This window comes from Ursus arctos, unplaced genomic scaffold (genome assembly GCF_023065955.2).
Source record: "Ursus arctos isolate Adak ecotype North America unplaced genomic scaffold, UrsArc2.0 scaffold_32, whole genome shotgun sequence".
NCBI lineage: Eukaryota > Metazoa > Chordata > Mammalia > Carnivora > Ursidae > Ursus > Ursus arctos.
Genome location: NW_026623008.1, coordinates 12,786,075 through 12,800,207, shown reverse-complemented (window position 1 = coordinate 12,800,207; position 14,133 = coordinate 12,786,075). Strand labels below are relative to the sequence as shown.

The following is a 14,133-nucleotide window of genomic DNA, read 5'->3' as shown; positions in this document are numbered from 1 at the left end:
CCCAGCTCCGTGTACACGCGTGCATACCTACAACGTTTCTAAGGTCAGGATAGCGACTCTGAAAACCCTGGGTCCCTGGCTTGGGGTGGCACCAGAGCCCTGAGTAGGGGCCACGGTTCGCTTCTCCGCATCTCCCCGTGGACAAGGTGGCTGTGACTTGGGCAGGGATGCTGGTGGCGGAGGCGGGTCTCCAGTTCTGCTCCTGCTTGGCCCCCAGCCCAGCCCGGGGAGAAGCAGGAAGGGGGAATGTGTCCAGTCTGCAGAGGCAAGTAGGGCAGAGGAGCCACGTGACTCCCCCCAGGGGGTGCTGTGGGCTCAGTACCCCATGGCTGAGGAGCAGATGGTGACAAGGGACCACCCGCAGAGCTGGCACAGACCCTCTTTCACAGAAGGGGCAGCACTGGGGGGAATGTCATGTGCCTCCCCCACTTCCTGTGACCTGAGGGTTGGGGGAGGGGACCCCAGCTGTTCGCAGCTCAAGAACTCAGGCCAGAGAAGGGTGCTCCCACTCGGAGCCACCACATGAGACAGCAAATAGCAGCGCAGGGACTTCCTATTGACAAGGCCAGCTCTGAGAGTCCCAGCAGGAGGGGGTGGCCTGATACCCTGGCCCATAGGCTGGGTGGGGGATGGGAGTGGCCCCCTTGAGGCCCATCAGGGGCCTCAGGACCTGCCCGGTCATTCGGGCACAGGGACCAGTGGGCATTATGGGCAGAGGGCTGGGGAGGCTGTTGACCAGCCTGAGGGTCCTCTGCAAAGCCAGAGCACCATGGAACGGGGCCAGGATGGGGGGGGGGGCGCCTGCGGGGGGTGCACAGGGATCAGAACTCACTTGTGGCTGGGAAGGGCAGTGGGTAGAAATGGAGCTTCTCGGGGGTCAGGAGTGCCATGGTCAAGCCCTGACCAGCAGCCATCGGCCTTTTTAAAGACAGATACACCTTAGGAGACACAAAGCAAACTTGCAGCCTTCTGCTTCCCAAAGACCTGCCCCGTGTGGCGCGTGAGAGACAGCTCAGGTGCCTGGAGGGACCTGGGGCCAAACCATGAAGGTTGCAGAATTGACTTCAATGCCTTCTTCTTATCCTTTGAGGCCTGGCTGCAATGTCACCACCTCCTAGAAGCCTCCCCTGACCTTCCCCAGTGAGAACAATCTCTCACTCTTTCTCTGACCCCACTGTGCTCTCTCATATATTTATTCCAACACTTATTACATGGGACTTCAGTCCTTTCCCCCTCAATCTGTCATTCCAGATGGCCTGGGAGCTCTTCGGTGGCGTGATCTGTGTCTCCCCGCCTGGCATCAGCCCGGGCCAGGGGGATGCTCGGAGTCTGTCAAATGAGTGATGAGGCGAGCAGATAAAGAAATGAAGAATCCATCTGTCCTCTCAGGCTGGGCTCTGCCCTACACATCCCTCCTTCCCTCCCTTCAACCCCAGGTTGAACAAACCACTATTTCCAGTCTGCTCAGGGCACCGAGTCCTCAAATGCAGAGCCCAGAGCAGGTGGCCACCCCATCCCCTGTGGCACTCAGCTGGCTTTCTTCGGGTGTGTCCCCTGCCACTTTATGCAGTTTATCCACTTGCTGCTGAGATATTAATGCACTTCAGGGGTCAGTGGAGCCCAACGACCACACCGTTAATAGGGCAAAGCAATTCCAATTTCATGCCTATATGGGCTTCCCTCTATTAAGGGAACAAAGTGAGGGAACAAATCTTTTTTTTATTCCTTCTAGAAAACAGGCAAAGGCATTGTGTGACAGAGGCTTAGGTAAGATTGCTGGCAGGTAGCAGAAGGGGAGCAGGTGGCTCATGTAGAGCTTTGGGGAAGAAGGAAGTAGGATGAGGAGGCTGGTGGCCCTGTGTGGTTGTCGCCTGCTGATCCAGCCCGGATGTTTATACTGATGAACATCTGAGAGCCGCCAGCACTTGAAAATCATCTGCTTCGATGTTGCTATCCACCTGCAATATGCAGGTATGCAAATATTTATCGAATGAATGGATCACATAGGTGGCCGAAATGGCCCTAAGTCTGCCTCCTCCTCTGTGTCCGCACATTATGCAATGTGACTTTGCAGCTCTTCTCATCAAAAAGTCCAATCTAGGGGCACCTGGCTGGCTCAGTAGGTTAAGTGTCCAACTCTATTTCAGCTCAGGTGGTGATCTCAGGGTCATGGGATTGAGCCCCATGTCAGGCTCCGGGCTTGGCGTGGAGTCTGATGGAGATTCTCTCCCTCTCCCTCTGACCGTCCCCTTGTGTGTGCACTCTCTCTTTCTAATAAAATAAATAAAAATTTTAAAAGAAAGTCCAATCTATTTCTCTACCCCTTGAAGCTGGGCTGGCCTTATGACTTGCACTGGCGAACAAAATCCAGAAGAAGGGACAGGAGTGCAGGTTCCCCTGGACCACAAGAGGCCTGTGTGCTTCGGCTCTCTCTGCTCCTCTGCCCTCCGTGGGCTGGCCTGCTGGAAGATGACGGATGATATGGGGCAGGCTGAGTCCTCCAGGGGAAGGGGAGCCTTGCCCAGGCAGCCCCCAGCTGACTGCAGATGCAAAAGGGAGCCCAGTCTCGATCAGATCAACCTGGCTCAGATCAGCTGCCTAACGAAAATAACAAACAGCTGTTGTTGTCGATGGTTTGGGGATGCTTGTTATGCAGCAGCCCTGTGGCAACTGAGAACCGCTACCAGAGCCACACGCCAGTGTTCCTAACAAACCTGCAGCAGCATTCGTCATGCTCCTTGACCTGCGGCACCTGCTTCATAAACATTGGTTGAATGAATTAATGTACTTTGGGAAGGCCTGATGTAACTACTTGTTTTTCCCTGCAGGATGTAGTCAATTGTCCTACCTCTGAGCTTTTGCTCATTCCGTTCCCTCTGTCTACAACATTCTCCTCCATTCTCTGCCTGGCCAACCTCTCCTTTTGCTTCTGGCATCTGTTCTCTTTGGTTTCCTCTGACCCGCCTCTGCTGCCCCAGCGGAATGAGTCTCTCCCAGCTCCGTACTCCAGAGCCCTCGGGAGGTGCCGAACACTCATCGCACGGACTCACCTTGGTTAGTTGGGTTAACGTTCTCCCCCCACTGGACCGTGAGCCCCTTTAGGGCAAGACCACGTCTTGCTCATCCCTGCATCCTGGATGCCTAGCACAGGGCCTCGCCCGTGGCAGGCCTTGGAGAGGTGCTGATCCATTCATTCCTTCACTCTCTCACTCACTCGCTCGCTCGCTGTTCAGCACCTGCCACGTGCCCCCTGGATCAGTGGAACCACTTCACCCCGAACACAAACATAGTCATAATGCGTGTTGCTGCACACCGCTGAGGTCTGGGGTGGTGAGTCATGCCGCACTGTTGCGGGAATGGCTGACTGTTACGCTTGGCCTCAAGGAGCCTTGCGTTTCCCGAGAGCGTCCGGCCACTTCCCTTGTCCGGTGGCTGGGGCGGGGGTGAGGCATCGAGGGGCAGCTCCGCTCCTCTTCCTGGGAGGAGCACATCTTGCGTGTCCTCTGTCACCCCCTCCCCACGGCCCGTCCCGACCCTGGGCACCAGGGGGTGCCTGCAGCTGCTACGGGATAAATGAAGAATTCAGAGCCACAGACGAAGGTGGGGAAAATTGTTCTGTTTTAATTAAACTGAGAAGCCAAGACACAGACAGAAAGAGACTAAGAACAGACTGGAAATAGTTTAGAAAAGAAATGAAAACCGATCGCAGAGATGTCAGTGCTGGGCAGAGCGGCGGGGAGCAGCGGCCGAGCCTTCACGTCAGCTCCAGGACCACTGTTAGGGCGAGCACGAGGGTGAGCCGGATGCCAGGAGGGCCAGAAGCGGAACCTGCGCCGGGCGGCAGGGAGCGGGTCAGGGGCAGGGTCAAGGGCAGGGGCAGGGGCAGGGCCAGGGCCGCCGACCCTGATGGGCGTGGCAGGGTGCAGATCCCGGAATGGGAGAGCTTCAAAGGCCTCCCCCAAAGTCTGGGTTCAGCAACAGGATGCACTGGGTTCAAATCCCAGCTCTGCCACCTATCCCACCAAAGTGGGTGTGACCCCTTCCCTGTCCCAGGCCTGATGGGCTGGGCCTGCTGGCCATGGGACCATCCAGTGGGGACCAGGTGCGGGGGCCTCCACTGTGAAATGTGCGATTGGCTCAGGGGGAGGAGGGGGGCTGGTGGGCTAGGGAGCAGGGTCTGGGTCCCATGGGCGTGGTGCTCAGGTGGGGTGGCAGCTCAGGGAGGGCAGTATCAACGTCTTCAGCCGAAGCACCTGACCGCACTCCCCGCCGCCCTGTGGAGTGGTCCAGAGCCCCGGGGGGCACAACCGTACGGTCAATGCCGGACACATCCTCTTGGGGTCAGGGCACTGGATTCTCTGAGCTAAGAGAACTAGAGCTGTTGCGGATAATGGTGGTGGGGCACACTAGGTCCCTGGAAATCCTCCACTGGCTGGTTTGGGGTGCCGAGTCCCCGCTTTATTGCCTCAGCACTCACTCCTGACCACCTCTGACCCAGACTGCTGAACTAGAGGACAGTCGCCTGCCTGACGCTCAAGGGAAAGGCGAGGATATACGAAGGGGCGGCTGCGGGGACCAGGGCGTCCTGGAGCCTTGCAAATCACTCGCTTTTAGGCAAGGAGCTCTGAGAGTGAAGACTTACCATTGGAGTCCTCTGTTCCTCTTGCAATATTTGGGTTTTCTGTTGGAAAGAGCAGAAAGAGCACCAAATGGGGGCGGCATTCAGAACTCCCCTGTACCCAGCCCCTGCCAGGTGGTATCGTGCCCGTGCTCTCAGTACTGCTGAAAGCCTCTGTGGATGGGTAACGTTAGCCCCATTTTACAGATGCAGAAACTGAGGGAGGTTAAGTAGCTTGCCCGCAGCTGCCCAGCTATGAAGTGGCGGGTCTGGGATTTGAACCCCAAGCTCTCTGGTTCTCAGCACTGAACTCCAGGGCTTCACGTACGGCAAATTTAGGGGACCCAGGCCCTTGATGCTCCCTCCTCCCTGGGACAGCTCCGGCCAGGGCCTTCCCTGGCCGTCCTTCCAATCCCCAGTCGGGGCGGCGTACCAAATACGATGAGCCGGGTGTGAGTGTCGGTGGAGCCCAGGGGGTTCTGGGCCGTACAGCGGTACATGGAGCCGTTGAGCTCAGCGGGAACCCTCTCCAGCACCAGCTCCTTCCCATCGAACTCGGTGCTTCCATCCAGGAGGCGGCTTCCAACCCGCGTCCATGTGAACATGGGCTCCGGGAAGACTTCATTCTGTGTGGGTCAGGGCAGGGGGGGAGGCGGGTCACAGGAGGGACCCATCAGCCAGAGCGGGCAAGGCTCAGAGGCCTGGCGCCGCCAGGGCTGGAAACACAAGGCCATCCGATGGGTTGGGAGTGGCTGCCCCGGAACCCCAGGAAGAGTAGGACCCTAGGACTCGACAGGACGTCAAGGTCCACGAGCTGTGTCTGTGCTGCATTCTGGACGGGAGAGCAAAAATGCGTGCACATCTTGCCATTCCTCGTCAAAGCCAATTCTGCCCCACAGACCAGGAGACTGAGGCCCGCCGGCTGAGCTGGAGGTCAAGGGAAGGGTCTCAGAGCACGCTGCCTGGGACGCCATGGCCCCCACTGGGGCCCCTACCACCTCCCAACTCCCTTCCTGTTGCTCCGGGAGAGGCCAACCTGAAATCCATGGACCAGAATCCTCACTGTGTCCCCGACTCGGGCTCTGCTGGGCGACATCATGATTTTGGGTCCTTTGGGGGCAACTGTAAGGAGAGGAAGGCCAGGTCAGAGAGGTGTATGTAGGTACAGGGAAGGGGAGACTAAGCAAGGAAAGGAGGTGCGGGAGAAAATAGAAGCGAAAGTTCCAGTCCCGCGGTGGGCATCCCTGGGATCAGCTCCCTCTGAGCCAGGAGCTGCGAGGATGCCCGTGCATTCGTTCACGCCTGCGTTCATTCATACCCAGTCCCTGAGCCCCTGCAATCAGTCAGAGCCTAAGAGCTGGGCATTCCTGGTGCCCAGCCCACGATGGCTGCCCTTGCGGGGTTCACTCTCAGTGAGGATGAAAGACACGCACAGGCCAGTGTGACCAGGGTCAAGGCAGAGAAGTCCAGTGACAGTGGAGTCAAGGGATGCCCCAGAAGAAGTCTGCCCCAGAAACGACTCTGCTGTGAATGAGGCGGGGGGGGGGGGGCCTGTTTCCGTAGCCGTGACTGCTTGAGGCACCCCAAAGTCCCACCTGCACTAAACCCTCTACTGTTAACCATCGCCTTCACAGCTGGGTTAACTCGGCCCAGAGAGGGGCAGTGACTTACCAAAGGTCACGCAGGGAGGAGGAGCCGGGACAGAACTCAGCTCTCCTCCCCTCTGCTCCAGGGCTCCTTCTATGAGGTAGCGTGCCCAGTGGGGTTTTCTGGAATCCCTAGATTGGAGGCGGCAGGGGAGGGGGAGGTAGACAGGTGTGGAGGGACCATCTCCTTCCGTGGGTCTTTGTCCTCCCTGCCCTTTTCCTCACATTCTTGTGTCGCTCCTTTCAAGGCCCCTTATAGCTTGAGCTTGGGGGACACGATGCCTGGGGCCTTCCTATCTGGTGCACGAGAGAACAGCGGGGCTGGGAGAGTCGCCGGGACCTCTGAGCCTGTCCCCTCAGGCTCAGACTGGGACACCGGGGCGCCCAGGTAGCAAAGGGGCCTATCTGAGGTCACCCACGGAGCTAATTTCCCATGTTTACTGAGGCTCTTTTCCCCAGATCAGGCATCCAGTCGTTCAACAGGTCCTTCCTGAGCCGCTCCCATGCCCGACTCAGGGCGGCGCTGGGGGCACCTGCCGCCCGGGGCTCACGCTTCCGTAGGGCAGCCGTTCCGGGCGCAAACAAGGGCGTAGACCGGAGGCCATGAGAACGTTAGGGATCCGCAGTCACACCGAGGGTGAGTGGTGGCCTGAGTCTCTTCCCAGGAGCTGACATTTTAGCTGAGACATGAAACTCATATGGAGGGTTCCAGGGGGAGCGAACAGCCAGACCTAGGGCCAAGGCCACAGGTCAGGGGCTGTGGGGGAGGGGCTTCCCGGGCTGGATGACAGCCTCAGGGTTTTGAGCAGGGGGCCATCTCTGTGAACGTCTTCCATGGAGGAAGCAGGAGAAAAGCTTTGTCCCAGGCCCTGGGGCTGGCCTGGGGGAAGCCCCCCTGCCCCGGCCTTGCCTCCTCCCCAGCTTTTCCTTCCCACTCGGTTCTCCCAGCAGAAATCAGAGCAGCCCGCAGATGTGGTTGGTCTCCCCGGCACTGCCGAGTTCATTCTCTGAGAACGAAACTAAAGGACTATTAATTAAACCACGAGCCAGGCGTCTGAAGTGCCACATGGGGCCGCAGGAAGCATGGGTGGGAAGAGGGGGAGTGCAAGGAGGGCTTCGGCTGCTGCCTCTGCCAGCCGCCAGCCGCCAGCAGGCGGGGAGAAAGAAGCCCTGGCCCAGGACGCCCAGGGCCGATTCTGGTCTAGCGCGCGTGCCCTTGGGCCAGTCACTTCACCTGCTTTCCGCGGGTGCACAACTGCAACAAGGAGAGCAGCCGCTGCCCATCCCCGCCCCCTCCACTATGCTGGCCGTGAGGGAGGTGGTGGGTCGCAGGGCTAACAGTTGCCGAGAGCCTACTTGTACATCACCTCATGTGACTTCCCAGGCTTCTGGATTGTTCCTGGCAGGGTCTGGGGCAGGGGGAGCCAAGAAGCTTCCTCTCCGTCTTTATTAACCCTCAGGGGCTGCGAAGCCTGACCACAGGTGGGAAATGGGGGCAGGGCAGTGGGGGCCCTGGGTTCTTTTGTCTGCTCTTTGTGTCCCGCTGGGATGGCACTGTCCCGCTGCAGCCAGCAGAGGGCGCACGAGGGCACCCCCGCTGAGAGAAGTGTGAACCCCTTTTCTGTCCAAGTCAGATTACTCAGTGCCCCGTGTGCCAGAGGCCCCACCTGATCCTTCAGGCCCAGGCCGTGACTGAGGGGAGAGGGAGCCTAACATGCACGAGAACCCATTTTCAGCCTATCACCCACCCTGGTGCTTATGAGGCTGGGTACCACGAAACCCATTTTGCAGGTTGTAAACCTGGCCCTCAGGAGGGTTGTGGCTTGCCAGAGGTCACACGGCGTGGAGGTGGCAGGAGCAGGGTTTGGTGGCACACAGATCTTCAGGGGGAGGCCCCGCAGCTGGGGGCGGTGGGGAGGAAGGGGAGAGCGGGAGGCTGTCTTCCCTTGGGCAGCCAGACTCCCTCCCTGGCTTTCTAAGCTGCCTGTTCCCAAGGACTCCTAAGTGGAGCTGACCCTGAGGGACAGTGGGGAGCAGGCGAGGGGTCTGTTCTGCCCTCACTCTGAGCTCCAGCCCGGCAGATGCTGACCTGCCAGCGCCCTTGCGGCAGATGGGCCTCGGCATCCCCCCTCACTGCCCATCGGATGTTGCTTCCACAAGCCAGGCCCGCTACTGTCACCCTCCCTGCTCCCACCCCCACCCCACCCCCACCCTGAGAGCCACCAGAAGCTCCTGGAAGTTGGATCTTGCCCCCCCTCCCCTTGCCTGCTCCTAAAACACAGCACTGAGAGTGCCCAAAAGGAATGTTCTCAGCCCCTGGACTTCTCTGCTCTCCACCCCTGGGGACACAGAAAGAGCGGGGGTCCAGAGACGCAGGGTTGGGGCCTGGCCTTCTGCTCTCTGACGGCCTGACTTGGATGTGCCAGCTCAAATTGTTGGGCCTCAGTCTCCTTACCTGTAAGTGCGGAGAATGGGTTACTACACTATTTGAGCAGTTGCTCTGAAAATAATAATGGGGAGCAGACAGGAGGCTAGCATATGAAATGGAAAGGGGTGTGCATCTGCCCGGGGTTATAGAAGCTGCCCTCCACACCTCTCCTGTGCATTCTGCTGCAACAGAACAGCCTTGTGAAATCTTATGGAAATGTCCCTCTAGGCTTTTCCAGGAATTCTGGGTGTTTACTAAAACAACCATTCAGCCACCCACCCTCTCACCCATCCATCCATCCATCCATCCATCCATCCATCCACCCACCCACCCACTCACCCATCCATCCATCCATCCACTCATCCATCCATCCACCCACCTACCCACTCATCCATCCATCCACCCACCCACCCACTCATCCATCCATCCATCCACCCACCCACTCATGCATCCATCCATCCCCCACCCACTCATGCATCCAACCATCCCCCACCCACTTATCCATCCATCCCCCACCCACTTATCCATCCATCCACCCACCTACCCACTCATCCATCCATCCACCCCCCACCCACTCGTCCATCCATCTACCCACCCATCCATCCATCTATCCACCCATATAGCCATCCATTCATCCGTCATCCACCTATTCACCCACCTACTTATCCATCCAAATATCTACCCACTCATCCATGCACCCACCCACCCATCCATTCATCATCCAACTATCCATCCACCCATCCATCCACCTACCCACTCATCCATCCATCCATCCATCCATCCATCCATCCATCCATCCACCCATATAGCCATCCATTCATTCATCATCCATCTATTCACCCACCCACTCACCCATCCATCCATCCATCCACTCATCCATCCATCCACCCACCTACCCACTCATCCATCCATCCACCCACCCACCCACTCATCCATCCATCCATCCACCCACCCACTCATGCATCCATCCATCCCCCACCCACTCATGCATCCAACCATCCCCCACCCACTTATCCATCCATCCCCCACCCACTTATCCATCCATCCACCCACCTACCCACTCATCCATCCATCCACCCCCCACCCACTCGTCCATCCATCTACCCACCCATCCATCCATCTATCCACCCATATAGCCATCCATTCATCCGTCATCCACCTATTCACCCACCTACTTATCCATCCAAATATCTACCCACTCATCCATGCACCCACCCACCCATCCATTCATCATCCAACTATCCATCCACCCATCCATCCACCTACCCACTCATCCATCCATCCATCCATCCATCCATCCATCCATCCATCCACCCATATAGCCATCCATTCATTCATCATCCATCTATTCACCCACCTACTCATCCATCCATCCATCCGGATATCTACCCACTCATCCATGCACCCATCCATCCATTCATCATCCATCTATCCATCCACCTATCCATTCACCTACCCACTCATCCATCCATCCATCCATCCATCCACCCACTTACCTACACTCATCCATTTATTATCCATCTATCCATCCACCCACCCTCTCATCCATTCATCATTTCATCATATCATTCATTCATCCACCCATCTAACCATTTTCCATCCATCCATCCATCCATCCATCCATCCATCCATCCATCACAAACCTATCCATAAAGCTACTATTCCACTCACCCATGCATTCATTCATCTGCTCTATACATGTGGTTCTTTATTGTACACTTAATCTGTGTCAATTACTATGCAGGGCAATGTAGGGGATACAATGATGAATAATAACAGTAGCTTATATTTACTGAGTACTTACTCTGTCTGTCACTATGCTAAGCACTTTATATTTATTTGCCTTATTTAATATCTTAACAACAGCCCAGAAAAGTGTGAATTAATTATTAAACAGGTGCTTACTAAGTAACACGATAGGGATTGTTCTGAGCCTTGCACCCTGTGAACAAGGCAGGAAGAGACCCTGCCCACACAGACTTTAAATTCCAGTGGGGGATCCAGAGAATAAAAAAACACATAATATACCTGTAGGTTGAGATAAATGCAATAGCAGAAAATAAAGCTAGTCAAGGAGTTGATGGGGCCAGGAAGAAGAGGCTATTTGAGATACGGTGTTCAAGGAAAGCCCCTCAGAGCAGAGGGCTTGAGACTATCTGGGGCAAGATTATTCTAGGTGGAAAGGAAATCCAGTGCAAAGTCACAGAGGTGGGCCCGAGCTGGGCGTATTCACAGAAGAGTGAAGAGGACCCTGTGGCTGGAACAGATGGAACAGAGGGGAGTGATGGGTGAACACCGCTGAGATTTGGTTATTTGGTTTTAAATCTATGGCAGTGTTACAGGGAAATGCACTCTTCTTAAGAACACAGTGTGATGAATCCTAATGTGAACACCTATGTAACCAATATCCCAAACCCTAGAACATTCCCATCTCTCTGGAAGGTTCCTTCATGCCTCCTTCCATCCTCCATAGGTAAACACTGTTCTGACTTCTATCACCAGAGATTTTATGTTCTAGAAATTTATTACATAAATGGAATCATGCAATATGTACTTTGCTGTCTGGCTTGTCTCACTCGGGATAATGTTTTTGGGTTCTGTCCCCATTGTTGCGCATAACGGGGGTTCATTTCTCAACGAGAAGCAGTTCATGGTACAAATATACCACAGATTTGTTCACCCATCTTCCTAATTACGGACATTTGGTTTACTTCTAGTTTTTATGGTTGCTATTGTGATGAATAAAGCAACTACAAACATTCATGTCCACATCTTTGGGGCCCTACGTTTCCATTTTTCTTGGGTAAACACTTAGGAGTGAAACTATTGGGTCATAAAGTGGGGGTGTTTTTATCTTGGTGAGCAACTGCTAAGAGTCCACTCCCAGCAGCGACGCGTGAAGGTTCTGGCTGTTCTGCGTCCTGGTCGGCATTTGGTGTCACCGGTTTTTTCAACACTAGCCGTTCTAGTCGCTGTGAAAGGGCGTGTCTCACGGAGGCCTTAGCCTTCATTGTCCTGGTGATTAATGATATTATACACCTTTTAATATGCTTATTGGCCCTTTGTATGTGTTCTTTTTTTTTTTTTAATTGAGTTGTCTTGTCATTACTGATCTGTACTAGTTCTTTATATGTTCTGGATACAAGTCCTTTGTCATATTATCTGTCTTGAGAGTATTTTCTCTCCGCCTGCAATTTGCCTTTTCATGTTCCTAAAGGCGTCTTTTTATGAGCAGAAGCTCTGAATTTCGATTCAGGCTAATTTACCCATTTTCAATTTTTCACTGGGTGCCTTCTGTGACCTGTTAAAGAAATCCTTTCTTACCTCAACGTCACAAAGCGATATTCCCATGTTTTGCTTTAAAAGCTTTGTGTTGTTGGGTTTCACCTTTAGGCCTGTGATTCATCTCCCATTTTATTCTTGTGTGTATGCGAGGTAGGGGACTGGGGTCATTTTGTCCTTAAGCCTCTCCGGTTGTTCAGGGCTGTCTGTTAAAAAGACTTCTCTTTCCCCATTCAACAGCCTGGGGGCCTTCGTCCAAAATCAACGGACTCTCTCTACGTGGGTCTATTTCTGGACTCTATTCTGTTCTATCAATCTGTCTACCATTGGAGGGTCTGGGGTGGGTGTGTGTCTGTGTCATGATCTGATTTAGATTTTAAGTGGATCAATCAGGACAAAGAACAGGGAAGGACAAGAGTGGGAGCAGAAAGACCGGTCTAGGGCCTATTGTAAGAATCCGAACGGGGATGGCGCTTGGGTTGGGTAGTCGGAGAGGAAACCGTGAGCAGCGGCAGACATGGGACAGATTCTAAGGTGGGGCTGCCAAGGCCTGATGCTGGCTTGGACATGGGGGTACGAGAAAAGAGCAGGAAAAGCGGGTCACTCCAAGGGTTCTGGCTCCATGGATGGGAAGAGTGTAGTTGCCACCTACTGAGATGGGTTGTGGGACCACCAGGCATGTCTTCTTGTGGGGAGTGCCGTCGGAGCTGGGAAGGACAGCCCGGCAGGGATCACAGGGAGGCATGCTCTGATTTTGTCGGTGTGACCTTCCAAGTCCCAATCAGATGGTTGGATTCTGTGCCCCAAGGTCATCTCCCCGCCCCTGCCGCTGCTCCCCACCATGGCCAGAGTGCAGCGGGCCCTCCTCTCCCTGGGACCTCTCCAGCTCATAGCTCTCTGCACGGGTTACGCCTACTGGCTCCGAGTGTCCTCACCACAGCCCAGGAGGTGGGCAGGAGAGCACAGCAGTGAGGAATGTGGGCCTGGGGTCAGACCTGGCTGGGTGACCAAAGGGGAGGTACTGCAAGGCTGGCTCCCCTCACTTATGACATGGGAATGGGGACAACATCTCTTACTGCCCCAGAGGCTCACTGCACAGGTGCAAGGAGAGCTTGAGAGGAAATCATCTGCATAGAGCCTGGCTCCTGGCATTTATGAGGTCCTAATTATTCGCTCCATTCCAGAGGCCAGAAAACCAAGCAGGTGTTGGTGGTATAGTGGGAAGCATAGCTGCCTTCCAACAGGCCAGAAAACCGACGCTCAGGGACCTGAGGTCAGAGGTCACACCAACAGACAGCAGTCAAGGGTGGATGGGAAGCCCTGGGGGCTCTACTCATCCACCCAATTTGGTCCCTGCACCTTGGTGGCCCTACTGTGTCCCCCACTCTCCACTTCCCTGGGGTGCACACACATGCCTGTGCATGCCCACTGCCCTTGCTCTGATGATGGGGGGTGCGGTGCCCGCCAACATGGCTCCAGTCAAGGGAACCAGCTGGGATCAGGGACAGGGCAGGCAAGTGCTTTAATCTGGCTTGGGGTGCAGGTGGGAAGGGGGCGGGGCAGGCCCGTGGCAGCACCCCTTCGTCACCGTCACGGTCACTGAGGTGTGAGATGTGAACTGTAAGCTCACCCCTCCAGCTGCTCTGAAGTCCTCATCTGGTCTTTCTTGCTCTCGGTGGGGGTGGGGCAGGGCACCATCCCAGGGAAGCCAATGCCTGGGCAAAGGGGCCGGAGACAGCTTTCCTGGGGAATGCAGCTCCATGAAGGGTAGAGGCCGCTCAGCTTCCCAGCCTGGAGCAGATTGTATCTTGAGGACCGGGAGTTTCAAATTCGAGAAAGAACAGTGGAAAGCTCCGAGGGTCCAGAGAGAGCGGTAGGGGTGGGCTCTGGGTTGACAAGGTCCCTGCACCTAGCACCGGACCTGGCTGTAGGGACTGCTTGTGAAGTCTCTATGGGATGACAAGCGAACAGTGCTCAGGGGGCAGTGGCCCACGACAGCAGATGCATGAGAAGACACAGTGAGGCTCAGAGCGAGATTCCGGGCCATGCTGCCCACCTCTGAATCCTCGTCTGCTTAGCTTAAGCAATTACTGGTTCCACAAACTTCTCTGACTCTCCGTATTCTTATCCCAACTGACCAAACTCCCCTGACCTCTTGC

At 55.6% G+C, this 14,133-nt stretch overlaps 1 protein-coding gene across 1 annotated transcript in view; it reads right to left on the bottom strand.

Annotated features, from left to right (window-relative positions):
• Nucleotides 1–3,637: 3,637 nt before the first annotated feature.
• Nucleotides 3,638–14,133, bottom strand: part of IGSF21 (immunoglobin superfamily member 21) — a 134,772-nt gene continuing 124,276 nt past the window's right edge. Inside the window, exons 7-10 of the mRNA XM_057305504.1 lie at nt 5,655–5,740; nt 5,052–5,244; nt 4,643–4,681; nt 3,638–3,828 (exon numbers count right to left, since the gene is read on the bottom strand). Coding sequence (XP_057161487.1) covers nt 3,755–3,828; nt 4,643–4,681; nt 5,052–5,244; nt 5,655–5,740 — 392 coding nt within the window. The 3' untranslated portion in view covers nt 3,638–3,754. The remainder of the gene's footprint in view (nt 3,829–4,642; nt 4,682–5,051; nt 5,245–5,654; nt 5,741–14,133) is intronic.